General features: G+C 38.2%; 1 protein-coding gene across 4 annotated transcripts in view; it reads right to left on the bottom strand.

Moving 5' to 3' along the window:
• The window catches only part of Fas1 (fasciclin 1), a 312,505-nt gene that overhangs the window by 97,172 nt on the left and 196,094 nt on the right, over positions 1 to 19,239 (bottom strand). For all 4 annotated transcript variants that reach the window (XM_069819530.1, XM_069819531.1, XM_069819532.1 and 1 more), the window contains exon 2: positions 4,431 to 4,566. In XM_069819530.1, coding sequence (XP_069675631.1) covers positions 4,431 to 4,566 — 136 coding nt within the window. The remainder of the gene's footprint in view (positions 1 to 4,430; positions 4,567 to 19,239) is intronic.

The raw sequence follows: 19,239 nt of genomic DNA, 5'->3' as shown, positions 1-19,239 counted from the left end.
TGCACAGAAAACTTGATAGGCTATTCTGTACATTCGCTTCCTGTATTTCCTAAAATAATTTTTATGACCAAATGAGTGGTCTCTGGATCAAAATGATCGCATTTTAATTATGCAAATACAATTTAAATTAAGTAACATAATAAACGATTTATCCTTATATCAAACACGAATGTTTCCTGGATCAAATGTCCTATTTTAATTATGTAATTACTTTATATTTATTTCTAACGGGTGCAGCGGAGCGCACGGGTACGGCTAGTAAGTAAATAAATAAATAAAATAAATAAATAAAAAATAAAATAAATAGATAAATAAATAAATAAATAAAATAAATTAAATAAACAAATAAATAAATAATCTGCACTGTAATACAAGCCCGTAATTATTTAATAATAAGTAAAATGCGCTCGAAAGAGCATTGATATTACACATTATTGCTTTATCAAGTCATTCAACGACCCCGTCCATCTTCTGCACTGTTTGAAGTGATATCTGCCGCACTTTTGTTCACATAAGTTGCACTCACACGAGTCACTGGGTAGCTCGTAATTATTGTGTTCTAAATTTCGGACAAGGACACCTGAGCCATATATTTTAAATTTTATTTCACATAAAAACATATATTTTAATTTTTTATGTAAATACATATTTTCAAATATTCACATAAAACACACAAAAGCCCCATTTCAGATTAATCATCACCCGAATGTTCAGTGCAGTTGTTTAGACGTTACAGCTGGCAACTGTTTCTCGGAATTGCCTATCTGTGGAACTGCAGTCTGCTCTCTGGCCACAAGCGATAAGAGCTCTCACTACTAAAAAATTGTACTATAACTAACACACACAAACATTGATGTGTCATTCAGGGGTGCCTTGCAAGTTATCATAACGCTAATTCAGAAAGCAATTACATCAGCTGCCTCTGTTTTCGTTCCAATCATAAACATGTTTCTAGGGACTGCATGTTGTTTCTCATGGCCAGGGCGCTCTTTTTCCCAGTACAAGGCAGTGTTCCGCGATAATCGTCAGTCATTTGATGGACAACTTGAGGATGAATCTCACTGTGTACTGTAATTCTCCAGCAGTTGGCGAGGCAGCATCATTTGTACTGCATATTGTTCATATTCACATAAAATAAATGAAACGTAATTATAGTAATATGCGTTCCAAGAGCGGTATGTTGACGTTTTCATGTTCGAGGAAAAGATTGAAAAAGCGAAACGTAGTTGAGCTTTTTTAATTTCCGAGAACATGAAAACAAACATACCGCTCGTGTATCGTACATTATTTTGTGCGAAGATCGTTTATTACATACCTGAAAGACGAATTTCTAATTAGTTGCAATGAACTCTCCATCTTGGTTTCTGTTTAATGACGGCAACTTTAGAAAACAAAAATATCTATACTCCAGCAGGCCGTGATATACGTCTGTCTTTTTTTTCCCCAGTCTATAAATGCGAACTTAAAACAAACGGTAAGGTCATGTAATGATTTATTTTTCATTTTAATATTTTAAAAATATTATTTATATAACATATTGCAGTAATAACATCGGCATCTGGAGTCTTGTTGATTTCTTCACGGCTTCCTTAATGTTACTTGTATCAGGAATACAATAGCTTTCGTGGAGTAGTAGACTTTACTTAATTTTTGCAAATATTTAAAAACAATAATTAACATTGCAATTTAGGTGAAATTGCAGTGGTAAGTTTCCAATTTATAATTATTACTATGTTAAACGTCTCTAAAAATAATATGTTAAAAGCCTAAAGCAGTAAAATGAATGTCGCGCTTAAGCGGTAAGAAGAGGGAAATATTGTTATGTGTGTTACGTTGGGAATACTGAATGTGGTATTTCACACTTACCGCGTATTGGTTCTGTGCGGAAAACAAGCAAATACGCACGATCTCGCACAAAATATTTTTCCTCTTTTGTCACATATTCTCCAGATTTTAAATCCGAGCCATAGTAATGATGCTGGGTAACCAAAGTTTTCTCCAGTTGCACTATAGAAATTTAAAAAAATAATTGTCAGAAAAAGAATAGTAATAGTAATATTAGTTCAAGAACCACAATAAATGCCTTCGAGATAACTTACAATGCATCTCTAAATGACATATCATTGTTTATGTGTGTTAGTTACAATACAATTTTTAGTGGTGACAGCGCACAGACGTTAGGTCCTTTTTATAGGCTAACGTCCACAATTTTAATGTCCATTACATAAAAGTCCATTACACTATGTCCATAAATATATGTCCTATGAAGTATATGTCCACTTTATTTTAGTCCAATTGCACAAACTTTATGTCCACATTTTTACATCCACTACATGATTGTACAATACATTATGTCAATTCCCTACTCAATCTCTTCTGCCTGTTCATCTTCATACAGCTTCAGATGATATCTAATAGCTTTGAGGTAAGTTCTGATGTGTCCTTCTTCGTTGTAGTGGTTGTAAATTTTGTAGGTACGATCTTTTAATAGGGAGTCGCACATTCAAATGCCCGCCAAACAAATGGATTAGCTATTATAATTTCATTATTCCTTTGGTCTTTCTTGATAAATTCCATGATTTTCCAGACCGACGCGTGATGTATGAAGGTATGTTTCTGAAAGCGGTTATGTCAGCCCTCGACTACGTTAGTGTTGTTCGATGTTGTCCTGCCGGAACCTGATTGTAAGTGTTCCATATTTCAGGTACGAATCTAGGTGGCATTGCTCTTCTTCTTTCTCGAACAGGTGTTCCTCTGATGTAAGTTCTTTCCATATACAATGCTAAATGCATTATATCAGGCTTAATATTATCTATAAGGCTATCAAAAACAGCCTGAACATCTTCCAGTAGTACAAAAGGAATTGACTTAAATAAAAGTGGACATAAATGAAAGTGGACTTCAATAAAAGTGGACATAAGTCATGGACCCAAAAAAACGGACGCACATAAAATGTGGACATAAATGAAAGTGGACAGAAATATTGTAGGACATAAGTCATATGGACTTGGTTTCAATGGACTTAATGTCTTGGAAGCGCGTCACTGATTTAGCTCAAGTGGAAAGCAACTGGGCAAGTAGCGTGGAAACGCCTGAGTATAGGTAGGCTATATTTCTAAGGGACGCAGACATTAAGGGATCCATTCAGCAGATAATTTGTTCATAACCAAATCATTATTTAAGATGTAAAAAAACACGATTACAGGAAAATTGCGAAGTCTATAATATACTAGTTCATAGTCATGAATTAAAACATATTTTGTCCACATTGGCCAACATATTTTCTTACAACCTCTACCTTAATTATGGTCGCGGTACTCATACATACATACATACATACATACATACATACATACATACATACATACATACATACATACCTGCTTATCTATTATTAGAGATCGATGGTTTTATTGGGTAATAGCCTATTATACAGATTTTATATTATCATAATTTTCTCTTAAATCCAATCCACGGGTCTTCTGACCGTACGTGCTTTGTACCCAAAACAAGTCCTCCTTTGTAGGTTCCCCCAACCACCTATGATTACATCCAACTACTCTCTAAAAGAACACATATTAAAATGGAAATGGCACAATAAAACACATTATATAATATATCGTAACCTAAAAGACATAAAAGTGTACGGTTGGGTGGATACTATTATCCCTTCCTCAGTTCGCGGCACAAACTTCAACAGCTGAAATTCTAATCTTTCTCGCCTTCAAGAGGAACACTCCAGTCTTTTGTTCCCATTCTCTATTCCCCATGAGGTCAAGCGAACTCCTATTCTGACTTAGCATCGAGGGTGGTAGATATTTTCTCCGTACATGTTCCAATTCGACACACTGTAATAAAATATGTTTATAGGAGTCCTTTTCTTTGCAAAGCGGACAAAGACGCTCCCCTTCTTCGTTGACAATTGAGGAGCGTTTTTGCAAAAGTCGATAAATGCAGAAATTTTAGAATGTGAATTACATATGGATATCGTATGTTTTCTACCACCGGAATCGATCTATGAAATCAGATTTACTAAAACTTGATTCATACCGTATGTAGAGACTATCAAACCTTCCAGATTTGTTTTCAAAACTCGATAGATCCTGTCACTTAGTGTAATTTCTGCAAAATCTTTATTTCTGCATCTACCGACTTTTGCAAAAACGCTCCTCAATTTTATTACCCTTCCATGCCCCCAATCTTAGCCACGCTAAACCTGCTATACATACATACATACATACATACATACATACATACATACATACATACATACATACATACATACATACATACATACATACATACATACATACATACAGGTCGTTAGTCTGTTGTGTTGCTTTTGACTGAGCTGTACCCTGGCATTAATGACGCGTGCACATATACTCTGCTTGTAAACATCTAACTTTAAGATATACTGCTTGACTCACTCATGTGGTAGAGGATGAGGTCCTCTTTGCTGCCCGTGTATTTCTGGAAGGCAAGGTTGGTGGGCGCGAACAGTGTCACCTGGCGGAACTGCAGCGTACTGTTGGCCACGGCACTGTTCTCCAGCAGCGAGTAGAACTGCAACAAGAAGAGAAGGATCATATCATTACTATTTCAATAGGAGGCGTATCAGTGGCGGTCCCTCGGGGGAGGGAAGGGGGGAACGTCCTCCTCACATTTTCTTCTTTTGAAAGTAAATACCAAATAAAATATGTGCCTTGAAATTCGAGTAAGATTCGATAATTTTTAAGTTCACAGCTATAAGAAAAACTCGGTTGATCGAGTTTTAAACGAGGCGCGCTCATGTGCTGCTAGAAAAGTGTGAGAAAGATGCGAGATTGTTTGGGTGGAGGAAAGGCACTCCATTCCTCCTCTACTGCAGTTAACACACATAGACAACAGCGCACTAGCGGCCAAAGAAAGAAGCAGAGTTTTAAAGCAAGTAAATGAACGGAGAGGGAGGAGATCCTCCTCTGAATCAGCGCATGGGCGGGAAATGGAAACCGACTGGTTGTGCAGCAAGCTCGCTACTACTGCCACCTAACGATGCTGCATTCAACCAGACTATAACACATCTAGGGGGAAGCACAATAAAAACAGTTTTAACGCAACGCTATGAAAGACACCATATAAACTTTTTTTAATTATAAGTAAAAATATTATTCATTGTACTTTATATAGGCTACTATTCATGGTTTGAAACTTTCGTGGATATTTGAAAGTTAAAGTCGGGTTTATATAAAACAAAGAGGAAGTAGTTCTACGTAGTTGGCCCCTGAAATTCACTTCTATTCATTGTTTACTAGACAAGGCAACAGCCAAGTTGTCAGTTTTGTACAAATATATTTGAAATTGAAAGTAGGTACTCCAAACTACATCATTTGTAACATAAAAAATTAATCGGCCACCGGCAGCTTTGAACAACAATGGTAGTATGACTTTACAAGAACTGACATTCTTCAAAAGCATGTGATACTGAACTTGTAAAATGTACATGTGGCAACACAGGCCACTTGGGTGGGTGCAGTGTTCTCGCTTTCCTCAGATTATTTCCCATTTCCATTTCCATAAAACGGTTCCGGTTACGTGTTAGTAGCTGGTCTGTTCCAACACGTGTGATGCTGTAGTGTGCGTGAAAAATGCTACGAGGTTGTGAATTTTCTTGTAATCGTTATTTGTGCAATTATTCAACAATGAATGGAAGTGAAAACATATTATATTTTGGACAATTTAGGAAACTCAGTTTACAAGAACAGATTATTGCTATACAGAAGGGAAGGCCAACCCCAACATTACCTGGTCTTACATGTATGCATGTAGGCTAATTTGTAGCATGTTTCATTCAAGAAGGCGTCATTTCGTGCTGTTAACTTCTTTCCTCCTCTTAAGAAATATGCAGGAGCCGCCACTGAGGCGTATGCACTCATACGCACTAAAAACGGCGCAATATGCATGCACTTAAGAACTAGCATTTATGCACTAAGAGTAACGAAATATACATTGCTAAAACTTATTTTATGTGAGGTAAATTGCTTATTGTTGATGGTTTTCCTATTATACATAAGAATATTCAGACATGACTTCATTTATTTCTGATGGAGTTGCGTATTTTTCTCAATTGTCAGGCAACAAGTTTTTTCTCCTGTTCATAAAAAAAAAATCCATGGCGCTACAGTTCTTTAAGGGCCCAGTCCGACCAGCCGGCTGCTGGTTTCACGTCCATATGCCGAAGCAGAGGTGCACGATCATCCAACCAGAATGCGTGTGGTTAGCACGATGATCCCCCCAGCCGTTATAGCTGGCTTTCGCAACCGAATTTCGCTACCTATCGTAGCTCCCCAAATGCATCACGATGGTGGGTGGGCACCGGTCCCATACAGTGTCCGAAATTTCATGAGAAAATTTCTTCCGTCATGAGGACTCGAACCAGCGCGCACTCCGTAACGCCAGTCCTAGGCAGGATGCCTTAGAGCGCGACGCCAGGGCGCGGGACTTCTACTGTGTACAAGAATCTTTTTAAATCATGAGAAGATCCTTTCAACGCCACAGAATCAGCAATGCATTAAATTATGGAGTGCTCTGTTGAATGCAGAGGAATTTCCCACAGTGATATGCTGCGTGTTGCTATATACAAACAAAATACTACAGCTTTCTGCAATGTGTTTCAATGAAACCAATTTTCTTGGTATCAGTGTTGAAAATGTGTAGGCTACTCCAACGAATATTTCAAAATACAAGCCTATATTTTTTTGTAGTATGAAAATTAGCTTACTTACTTACTTTTAAGGAACCCGCAGGTTCATTGCCGCCCTCACATAAGCCCGCCATTGGTCCCTATCCTGAGGAAGATCAATCCAGTCTCTACCATCATATCCCACCTCCCTCAAAACCATTTAATATTATCTTCCCATCTACATCTCGGCCTCCCCAAAGGTATTTTTCCCTCCGGCTTCCCAACTAACACTCCATATGCATTTCTGGATTCGCCCATACGTGTCCTGCCCATCTCAAACGTCTGGATTTAATGTTCCTAATTATGTCAGGTGAAGAATACAATGTGTGCAGTTCTGTGTTGTGTAACTTTCTTCATTCTCCTGTAACTTCATCCCTTTTAGCCCCAAATGTTTTCCTAAGCACCTTATTCTCAAACACCCTCTATCTCTGTTCCTCTCTCAAAGTGAGAGTCCAAGTTTCACAACCATACAGAACAAACGGTAATATAACTGTTTTATAAATTCTAACTTTCAGATTTTTTGACAGCAGACTGGATGATAAAAGCTTCTCAACTGAATAATAATAACAGACATTTCCCATATTTATTCTATATTTAATTTCCTCCCGACTATCATTTATATTCGTTACTGTTGCTCCCAGGTATTTGAATTTTTCCACCTCTTCAAAGGATAAATTTCCAATTTTTATATTTTCATTTCGTACAATATTCTCGTCACGAGACATAATCATATACTTCGTCTTTTCGGGGTTTACTTCCAAACCTATCTCTTTACTTGCTTCCAGTAAAATTCCCGTATTTTCCCTAATCGTTTGTGGATTTTCTCCTAACATATTCACGTCATCCGCATAGACAAGAAGTTTATGTAACCCGTTCAATTCCAAACCCCATTTTTATTTTATTTTATTGGGATATTTTACGACGCTGTATCAACATCTAGGTTATTTAGCGTCTGAATGATATGAAGGTGATAATGCCGGTGAAATGAGTCCGTGGTCCAGCACCGAAAGTTACCCAGCATTTGGGTTGAGGGAAAACCCCGGAAAAAACCTCAACCAGGTAACTTGCCCCAACCGGGATTCGAACCCGGGCCACCTGGTTTCGCAGCCAGACGCGCTGACCGTTACTTCACAGGTGTGGACCCAAACCCTATCTGATCCCTATTTATAATATAGGAATTTATTCTGTATCAACCCAATAGAATGAACATTGTTTTTGCTAATTACTCCTATTACATTTCGCACACATTATTTCCAAACAAATTGACTCGTGGACATTTAATATGAAGGAAATCGTCCACTAGTTTGTGATATGTCGCTGTACACAGACAGACGGCCTGAAACCAATTTTTTGGTATCACTGTTGTTGAAAATGTGTAGGCTACTCCAACGAATATTTCAAAATATAGGCCTATAATTTTTACAGTACGAAAACAGCTACATACATAATTACACTTTAGGTTCTGATATGGTGGCCTACATTAAGGGAACACGAGGAGGACGGCAACTTGCGCGTGTAGGCCGTTGCGCTCTCACTGTATTAATTAGTTTCTAAAGGACTCCCCCCCCACTCTACTGTCATGGCGGGCGGAGAAGTCTACAGAAATTAAAACGAGGTGTCGTCGTCTAGAACAAACGAGGCCGAGAGAGCGAAGATATGCCTCGAACTCTGGACCTCTAGCTGGAGCCAGTGCCGCAGTCTATCAGCAGCAATAACGAGGGGGCCGTGCCCCACATCCATATCGATCTGGCGCCCCACAACTGCAGACTACACGCGACTGGCTGCATCGGCCACCTCCTGCTTCCTGCTTCCTTGTATCCCATCAATTCCTTCTTCTCTCTTGTTGGTCATTTCTTCTTCATGCACTTCTTGTCTCTCTCACTTCCTACAAGCCACTCGCTGCATTAACTTCAAAATTGGGAATAGCAGATTTTAGCATATTAATATTAAAAAATTACCACTTTAAGATTTAGGATTTTATAACAATTTTAATGTCAGGATTTACATTCGAGCAAAATTAACAAATATAAATGACACGCGAGAGGAAATTAAACGCAGAATAAATATGGGAAATGCCTGTTATTATTCGGTTGAGAAACTTTGTCATCCAGACTGCTTTAAAAAAAACTGAAAGTTAGAATTTATAAAACAGTTATATAGGGACATCATTTTATTTTTACTTCAATTTTTACTGTACCTGCGTTTCTAAATGCACTTGACTCCCACCCCTTTCACTAATGTCCTTGCTAACGTCAGTCACACAAACTTACGGCCGCTGTTGCTAGCAGTGAAATAAACAGTACAGAGTACAGTGTGTTTCAGAAATATGTTGTATTTTCTATGGACGAAAACGCTTATATTATTGAAGTTTATTTTCACACAGGTATGGTGTGTAGCATAACTGAATTTATCTGTGTGGACTGAGCACAAGTGAAGATTAGAGTTACCGAAAGTACGGTACCCTATAATATGGTACGGTACTTAACAGCATTATTTAAACAAGAGTTTTGTTTTACTGTTTGTAGGTATGAAGGACGATTATGGAAACTGGAATTGCAATATAACCGAATGTGAACAACAGTTTTTCCTTCCCCCCCCCCCCCACAATTTCCTGATTTATCATTACGGAATATCTTCGTAGAAATGTCATTAATCTAGGAAATAAATTTAGAGCAACAGAGTGTACAGAAAGGAAGAAAAGTGTAAGATGTCCAACAAAGGTGACAGAAGATGCTGTAGAAGATGCAAGAGAAAGGATGCAGCGAGGTCCTAATAAATCGGTCAAGAAGTTAGCTGTAGAAATTGGGATTTCTTACGGAAGTGCTCACAAAATTCTCAGGAATAAATTAGGTTAGTAATATGCTGAATAAAGTAGACATTACATAATGTATATAACCGCCTGAAGACTTGAGTTTGTGAAAAAAAAAATGTTACTATTCTACTGTTTTTTTTATAAAATATTGTAAAGTAATGACCAAACTGAAAATCGTAATACTATATTTCCTTGTAACATAAATGGATACACTACCTTTCTCTCCTCCTATAGCTAGTAAAATGATTTGTTTACATATTGCACTAGCAACTCCAAACTCCTGTAATGGAAGGAGGGGGGGGGGTAAGTGTTTCCGAGTATAGCCGGGTTAATGTTAAAAATGTTAGTAAAAATAAAGTGATGTCCCTGTATTACCGGTTGTTCTGTATGGTTGTGAAACTTGGACCTCACTTTGAGACAGGAACGTGTTTGAGAATAAGGTGCTTAGGAAAATATTTGAGGCTAAGAGGGATGAAGTTACAGGAGAATGGAGAAAGTTACACAACACAACTGCACGCATTGTATTCTTCACCTGACATAATTAGGAACATTAAATCCAGACGTTTGAGATGGTCAGGGCATGTAGCATGTATGGGCGAATCCAGAAATGCATATAGAGTGTTAGTTAGGAGACCTGAGGGGAAAAGACCTTTGAGGAAGTCGAGACGTAGTTGGGAGGACAATATAAAATGTATTTGAGGGAGGTGGGATATGATGGTAGGGACTGGATTAATCTTGCTCAGGATAGGGACCGATGGCGGGCTTATGTGAGGGCGGCAATGAACCTCCGGGTTCTCTGAAAACATTAGTGAGTAAGAAAAACATGTGAAACTGTGAACATTAACAAACGTGCCAAAAGATATGGTGTGATTTTATCCCGACCCGTCTTATTATCCAATCACAATCACCCGCTATCACATACAACTTAGTGGACACTGGACCTAAAGAGATCATATAGGCAGCCAATATTCTACCACCAGCACCAGACAGGTTAGTTGAAAACTAGAGATATCGGTACAGATAAGAACAAAGAGGGTAGGTCACATTCCTGTGCTATTCGTACTGTAAAAGCTAACATGTAGATGTGACCAATTTATTGGGTTATTTTACGACGCTGTATCAACATCTAGGTTATTTAGCGTCTGAATGAAATGAAGGTGATAATGCCGATGAAATGAGTCCTGGGTCCAGCACCGAAAGCTACCCAGCATTTGCTCATATTGGGTTGAGGGAAAACCCCGGAATAAAACCTCAACCAGGTAACTTGCCCCGGCCGGGAATCGAACCCGGGCCACCTGGTTCGCGGCCAGACACGCTGACCGTTACTCCACAGGTGTGGACTTTCGACATAGACAAAATTTGTTAATTTATTGATGGGTTACTTCCTTAGATACCATGACCAATTCAGTCCCGTATCATCTCAAAATTAACAGTTAGGGCCTATGTCAGACAATATACGGGAAAAGAACAAATCCATCCATGAAGGTCACATGTTCGCTAAGCAGGTGGTTTTGTGTGGAGTGTGACCAGTTGCAACTCTAGAATATCTCACGACAGAAGGTCCATTATCAGAGCACCAGACTGGGTAAGAGTTGGTGCGTCCAGTCGATGAAGCAGGCAGGAAACTTAGCCTTTGTGTGAAACAAACTTGAAGCTACCAAAGCTGGAACAGGAGGGTATAGTTAGAAGGGAAAATTTACCACCTGATCCGAGAAGCATCGACAACATACAAGATATTGCAGAGAGGTATAAGAAAACAATTGACGGTGAGCTATGGCTTTTAAACTTCGATGCTGCACTTGCAGAAAAAGTTCTCATATTCGCAGCTGATCGGCAATTGCAACAATTGCCTGACACTTGGGCTGGGCACTTCGCGCAAAGTTCATTGACGTATTCTGATATTTTTGGCATAACTCACTATGTAGCAACAGCTTGGCAAAAATATTTACTGGTCTCTATGTTTTGTTCCATTCTAATTATTTGAAAACCCGAAAATCGAGACTGTGACGGACGGTATGGCATAGTTGCGCCCCGGGGTCAATTGGGAGATCTAGGCATGGCATAGCTGCGCCCCGAAGAAATCAGGTAGCAGAATGGACATGGCATAGTTGCGCCCCGAAGAAATCAGGTAGCAGAAGGGACATGGCATAGTTGCGCCCCGAAGAAATCAGGTAGCAGAAGGGACATGGCATAGTTGCGCCCCGAAGAAATCAGGTAGTAGAAAGGACATGGCATAGTTGCGCCCCGAAGAAATCAGGTAGCAGAAGGGACATGACATAGTTGCGCCCCGAAGAAATCAGGTAGTAGAAAGGACATGGCATAGTTGCGCCCCGAAGAAATCAGGTAGCAGAATGGACATGGCATAGTTGTGCCCCAAAGAAATCAGGTAGCAGAAGGGACATGGCATAGTTGCGCCCCGAAGAAATCAGGTAGCAGAAGGGACATGGCATAGTTGTGCCCCGATGGGCATAGTACACACGAAACTGATTGTCATAATATAAACAAATTACTTTAAAATATTACAGTGATAGCTGCACTGAAATCAGAGGCCTAGCATATGATCAATTTTGTTATTTAAAATAACACTTTTTTATTGATCACACACAATAAATGAACTGCATTTTTTTTTGTTTCTACAACGATATCTTAACCCTACGGTGCAGGGTTTCGAAAATTGAAACTTAGAACCATTGTGAATTATTAACTCTTTACCCTTTTCACTAAACTTAACATTCATTTTAAATGAACCTCACTATACGCCACAGACGGTGTGAAAATCACTAATAAAATGTCAAGACTGCTAAGGCCCCATATTCCAACGGCTCACTCATTTGAATATGTCAGTTAATAAAGTACTGCCAACTTCATGGTGTTAATTTTAACGGTAGGCTATTGATAATCACTGCAGAAACAGTAGAAAAATAGTTAATAAAGTACGGCCAACTTCATGGAGTCCATTTTAACGGTAGGCTATCGATAATCACTGCAGAAACAGTAGAAAAACAGTTAATAAAGTACGGCCAACTTCATGGTGTTCCTTTTTAACGGTAGGCTATTGATAATCACTGCAGAAACAGTAGAAAAACAGTTAATAAAGTACGGCCAACTTCGTGGTGTTCATTTTAACGGTAGGATATTGATAATCACTGCATAAACAGTAGAAAAACAGTTAATAAAGTACGGCCAACTTCATGGTGTTCATTTTAACGGTAGGCTATTGATAATCACTGCATAAACAGTAGAAAAACAGTTAATAAAGTACTGCCAACTTCATGGTGTTCATTTTAATGAATATTAAATCGCATAAGAAATCAATAAGGTTGGTTGATTACGAGGCTCGAGTTCCCGTAATGTCTTTTTCTCTACCTATTTCATCAGGGCGCAACTATGCCATGCCCTTTTCTCTACCTGATGGGAACGGGGCGCAATTATGCCCACAAAACAGGGACTCTTTTTTTATCTGCTGCATCTTACCTGACCGTGAGGCGCAACTATGCCCTGCCCGTGACGGAACGCGTTGCCAAAAAAAAAAAAAAAAAAATGTGACGAAACAAATTCTGTGACAAAACATGACATTGTTAGAAAATCTACAGTGAAGAAACATACCGATGACGAATCTGATCGTTACGAAAGCTCCTAAATCCCAACACCTCAGGTATGCTTACTGTCGTCATAAAACGCGGTCAGCGTTGTCACGATGAATAACACACCGGAACTTCTTGACTGTGCAAGGAAGGGCAGGAGAAATGTGAGAAAGAACAGCCTGGACTGCAGAAGCAGGCCAACCCGTCGACGCGTCTTGGGTTGCATCAACAGGTTGGCGACTGCTTCCATCTTCACTCCTTTTCACCATTTCATGACGTTTCCTCTTCCTGCTTCCCTAGTACATTTTTGTAGCGATGAGTAAGAGAGTTCAAGAAATACGCCTAACGAAACAAGAATTCAAACTAAGCGTTATGAAAGAATGGTGGTTACAGCCTTTCACACTATACAGCTTAAGGGGAGGGGATGGTATTTTTAAAAACTTTTTTCCTATTTGGTGTAAAATTTTAATTTTTATATGTAGAGAACTCATGGCTGTAGCAATTCAACCAAATATAAATATAAAAAAAAATTATTGGGGGCCCAAATTAAAAAAAAAAAAACTCAATGCAGGATTGTACTAAAACCGATATATCTAAACCGTTTTTAAAGATAGATTCAAACGGTTTTTTGCAATGTATTTGTAAAAGCATATTCTACAAACAGTCTGTAACAGAATTTTGATATTAGTTTCTACGTTTGTAAAATAAACAATTAAATTTTAATAACAATTTTCTGATTTCCTTTCTTGAAAACAAACGGACGTATTTTTAAAATGCAATCAATTAACAAAATTCTGTTACAGAGAAAAGTTTCCTAGTAGTCTAAAGAATGTGTGTTCTAAATTTCATGCATGTATCTTTAATAGTTCAGAAATTATATACATTTTTCTCTGGTAATGGAGCAAAAAAAAATGAAGTTACTGGAAACCGATAAATGTGGGCATGTGATTTAAAAATCCATAGCCCAGGAAGTTTAACTATGATGTCTCAACATCCGATAAGGGCACAAATACCCACAAAGTGTTATGCAGTGCATTACACACATATCAAAGAGTATTTTAAAGAAACATTTTTTTTTTTTTTGAAAATTTAATTTACCGGAAACAACAATAAAAGTTGCCGAGTGATTTAAAAATCCATAGCGCAGGAAGTTTAAAAATGGCGACTCAACATCCGATAAGGGCACAAATACCCACAAAATGTTATGCTCTGCATTCCACACATATCAGAGTATTTTATAGAATGTTTTTTTTTTAATTTACTCATTTTTCACCAAAAAAATACCATCCTCCCCCCCCCTTTAGGCCAGAATTAACTAAAACAAAGCTTTCGAGAATTTCCTCTGATCCACATCACGCGGTGCGAAGTGCAACTTTTAATTTCGTGACTGAGCTATGACATTGCCTAAGCATAAAACAATTCCGGAAAATTATTCTGGAGACGATATCCTAGCCTTTCACGGTATTACGCGTAGTGTTCAGAACACTTCTGGGTGTTCCGCCGCGTGTTCTGCTTACTAGCTCGAAACTCTAAGTAATACAGGCTCCATCTTCCGGATGACACAACTTCATCTGAAGGGCTACCTAACTTTGCTTTCTGACACTATACAAAAAATCTGACAATTGAAACATCATAACAAGCACAGAAGTTCACCGCGAATACAACACAACATACAGTCCAGACCATACGAGAGAATTCAGATTCAATGTTACGGACCAGTCTGCTCATGTAGGCCTACCAATGCACCAAATGTAACATTGAAAAATCCATTTGCAGAACGAAAAGTTACATTTCTTTGGATCAAATTTCTGCACATTTAAAGAACAAAACTAAAATTCTTTCAATTCATAATACACTGCTCTCTTAAATTGACTTAGCACGTTGGAAATTAAATCAATGGCTTTCCCAAAACACGCTGTAAGATATTTAATATAAAACAATTATTCTTATCTGGAAAATGAAGCAAAACGAGCAAAATTGTATTAACCTTTTTTTGATTGAAATATGTTCTCTTAATGACAAATAAATATCCCGCCTACTATTGTAAATGGTATATACGGTAATATATTCGATTTCGTGGTAATTCAGTAGCGTGTATTTATATAATTGTTCATTCTTAAAGATTTTAAACTCAGAAAGCATCAGTTTTAGAGGATAAGCAATAGGTTTTTAAACAATTTTGATTATCTTTCTTTTTTTTTTTTAAGTTCCATCCCACGCAATATGCCATATTAAATGGTGGACTGAAAATGATCTAAATCAGCGTTTCTCGAACTTTTTTGAAGTGGGGACCATTTTTGAAGTCAGAACAGTTCAGCAGACCACCTTACTCTTGTTCCCTTCGAAAGCAAATTTATCATTTTCGTAGCATATTTAATACCAATAGGCCTATATTTATATTTTAAAATTGAATTAAGGTTCGGTACTTTGGTCCTCTGTTATGAATTCGGGTGGTCCCTGGCTGGGTTTTTGGCGCGGCGCCAGATGTGCAGGGAAAAGATGTCGAGAAACACCACGTATATAGTGCTTTAAATCCCTCTTTTGCTGGTGAGAGTAGAGTGGGAAGACGATAGACGGGTAGGGTAATAAATTTCATAAAATGTCAGTACTGGAAGAAAAAGTGAAATTCGATTGCCACGTGTCATCTCCAAACTCTGAGATTTTAAGCTATAGTGTGATACGCAATTCGTTTGAATTTTATTTTTTCTTCTGTCTTTTTGAAGGGCCACAAGGGCAGACCTCGAGGACCACAGTTGGTCCGCGGACCATAGTTTGATAAACGCTTATCTAAATAAACTGTATGCAAGATACTGATGGGTAAAATGCGACGAGAAATGACACATTTATATATTGTACTACGTAATAAGTAAAAAATAGAATATAATCTCAATTGCTGATCAAAAATAATTCCCAGATATTTCACAACTTACTGCAGCGTCTTTCAAAAGAAGGCATCTAAAATGAAAAACATAACTACAATAATCTTATAAGTCTCGTTTTGAATTAATATTCTTCAACTTTCACGTATTTCGATTATTTTTTTAAAGACGAGGCCCGGTTGAAACAAAAGAAGCCACATCCGGTGATATAACATCAGTTAAAAGTCACTGCTTGAGTAATTTGCGAACCATGTACAATTGAGTTGCCATAGTGGGGGAAAAAAAAAAACTTGAAGTCTGCACATTTCTCAAAACAGTAGGCCTGGGGGGGGGGCGGACAACCCTACAATCAGGTGCTGCTCTCGTCCCCATCTGCAAGAGACCTTCCCAAGGTTCCCGGTGCCTTCAAAGTCACTAATGCCACATACTTATAAAGCGTTGTCATGGATGAATATATAATAGGATGCGAAACTTACTGAGTTTCCCGTAACACATACTAGAGGCGCTGTTGTAGAAATTGATCTTGCTGCCACCTGTTGGGAGGAGGGACGTTATTACATCTAGCAGCGCACCAAGTAGCGAAAAGAGTAACTAATTACTCCATGCATTTAGCAGCGTACCTGGTGACGAAAATGTTAAACTGTGCAGAAAGTATTCCCTCCCACCCTCATCGATATTCAAAACTAACCCAATTTAAAATAAAACATTTACATTTTTATTCCTCACAACATCTTCTACTGAAAATTCTTACCGGAGCCAACAGGAAGATGGAAGAGACGATCTATTTTACACTACCCAATTAAAATGTAACCAGACAGAGACAAAAAAATAAAGCAAAAGGTTAGATAATTGGGATTGTATTCTTTGGGTATTTATTGTACAGCTCAATGGAAAAGTCTGCAAGAACTACTTAGATAGTTCAATTTATTATATTACTATTACTTCACAATACATTCAACAACACCATTTTACAACGTCCATAAACATCACTATTTATACACACACGTAGTATCACTTTATGTTCACTTATTAACAAGTTTCTGTCTGCCATCTTGTCTTCTCGAGCAATATCTCGAATGGATAAATAGAGAATTCTGGGTAATGTACCCAACACGTAGTTCTAATGTTCACCACCTACGACGTTGGGCGCTGATCATCTTATTTCAGCCCCCTGCCGCCAGATGGTGCTGACCGCAGTTTCGCATCCTATTATATATTTATCCATGGCGTTGTCTTCACTGCCGCTCTTCAGCGAACGCAGACTATGAAATCTCAGTAGGGAGAATGACCACGTACTGTACAAACTTCTCTGCAGGCGACAGCCCTTGTCCCACACGTACATAAGTTTGGACACGAATCAGTCTGAAACGCAAATTCCTGCATGCAACTTTTTCCACTGACGTCATAAGCTTCATTATTTTCTGAATGTCGTGTGTGTTCCATACTTCCGTGTTCGACCTTGTTCTATAACGACAACAAGGACAAGGAGATGAACATGAAAATAGCAATGTGGAAGTTAGGACTGAAACTGGGCTTTACAAATTCAGAGTTCGATAAATGAAGATCAAATTCATTTGCTCTGTGCTATTTCATTGCTTATATCAATTGTTTATTTTGTCTTCTTCTTTCTACTTATCTACAGTGCTGTTTTGAACTCTCGATCACGAGCGTTTGCTCATACTTACTTACTGGCTTTTAAGGAACCCGGAGGTTCATTGCCGCCCTCACATAAGCCCGCCATTGGTCCCTATCCTGAGCAAGATTAATCCAGTCTCTATCATCATATCCCACCTCCCTCAAATCCATTTTAATATTATCTTCCCATCTACGTCTCGGCCTCCCCAAAGGTCTTTTCCCCTCTGGCCTCTCAACTAACACTCTATATGCATTTCTGGATTCGCCCATACGTGCTACATGCCCTGCCCATCTCAAACGTCTGGATACTCTTGACAATTAAATTTTTTGATGTGGCAAAGTTGACTAACCTAACTCCATTGTCATTACTACTTACGTGTAGGCTCTCTTCTCCAATTGTTGGTTTAAAAATATCCTCCTGTCCTACTTTAGCGTTGAAATCCCCCAATAAAATTTTCATGTGATATCTAGGTAACTGATCAAAATTGTGTTCCAATTCCTCATGGAAGCTATCTTTTATATGGTCGTCTTTCTCTTCTGTAGGGGCGTGAGCATTTATAACTACGATATCGCACCATCTATCCTTAAGTACTAAATACGATAACCTGTCACTGATAAATTCGACCTTTTTTACTGCTGATTTTATTCTTTTATATACAGAGAATCCTGTTCCTAATTGGTGATTAATGTTTCCTTCCCCATAATACAAGTAATCGCCTATTTGTGATATGTCATTCCCATCTAACCTAACCTCTCGCACTCCTACAAATTCTATTCTATATCTAGCTTGCTCATACGGGGGTAAATACTTCAATTTATATTTCTGTTTTGTTTAAATATTTCACATGTCCATTCTTGGTTTATGTATAGACTATAACAGTTTTTTTAAATGTATTTTGTTTTCTATTATATTTAATATGTATTTTTTTTTGTAGTTTATTGACTGTAAATAAAAATAAAAAAAAATATTAAGGATGCGAGGCATGTGTTCTATTACATTTCATTATTTAAATAGAACGACACACACACACCAGTGTCAGTAAAGACACTGTAATAGCGAGTACATCCTTTCTAGTCGTATATCTTTCTTACAGTGTCTCACGGCAGGTTTCAAATGGAACCGAAGCCGTGCCATTCTGCTTGGCATGCTCCGTAATATTTATTTCACATCTCACAGCTGTCTCACCTGTCATGTAGGAGAGATCATGGTGTAGCAACAGATGAATGCAACTCGGGAGCGAAATCTATTTAGTCAACGCGTTTTCCAGTCGCTATGACTACAACAAATCATAAATGTGTACAAAGGCATCAAATATCGGGAGATCGGGTTGAAAACCTAACACAACACGTGCCCAGCCGTGCGTCAGTTTATTTTCTTGAAGTCGTTTTTACAAAACATAAATAATGATATCTTTCACTACGCATCTAAGGCCGAAGATCAAACTGTGCACAAATGACATTTTCTACAATATCTGACTTCAATTATGCATTGGGCTATTCCATATGAACTCGATCAGTAAAAAACCTCGCATTTTTTTGTACTGTAATTTTTCCCTATTTATACAAGGTGCTGAGGAGAGTGCAACTTAAAAAATATATACTATCGAA

The sequence above is a fragment of the Periplaneta americana genome, chromosome 2, assembly GCF_040183065.1.
Source record: "Periplaneta americana isolate PAMFEO1 chromosome 2, P.americana_PAMFEO1_priV1, whole genome shotgun sequence".
NCBI classification, from domain to species: domain Eukaryota; kingdom Metazoa; phylum Arthropoda; class Insecta; order Blattodea; family Blattidae; genus Periplaneta; species Periplaneta americana.
This window is presented reverse-complemented; position numbering and strand designations above follow the sequence as displayed.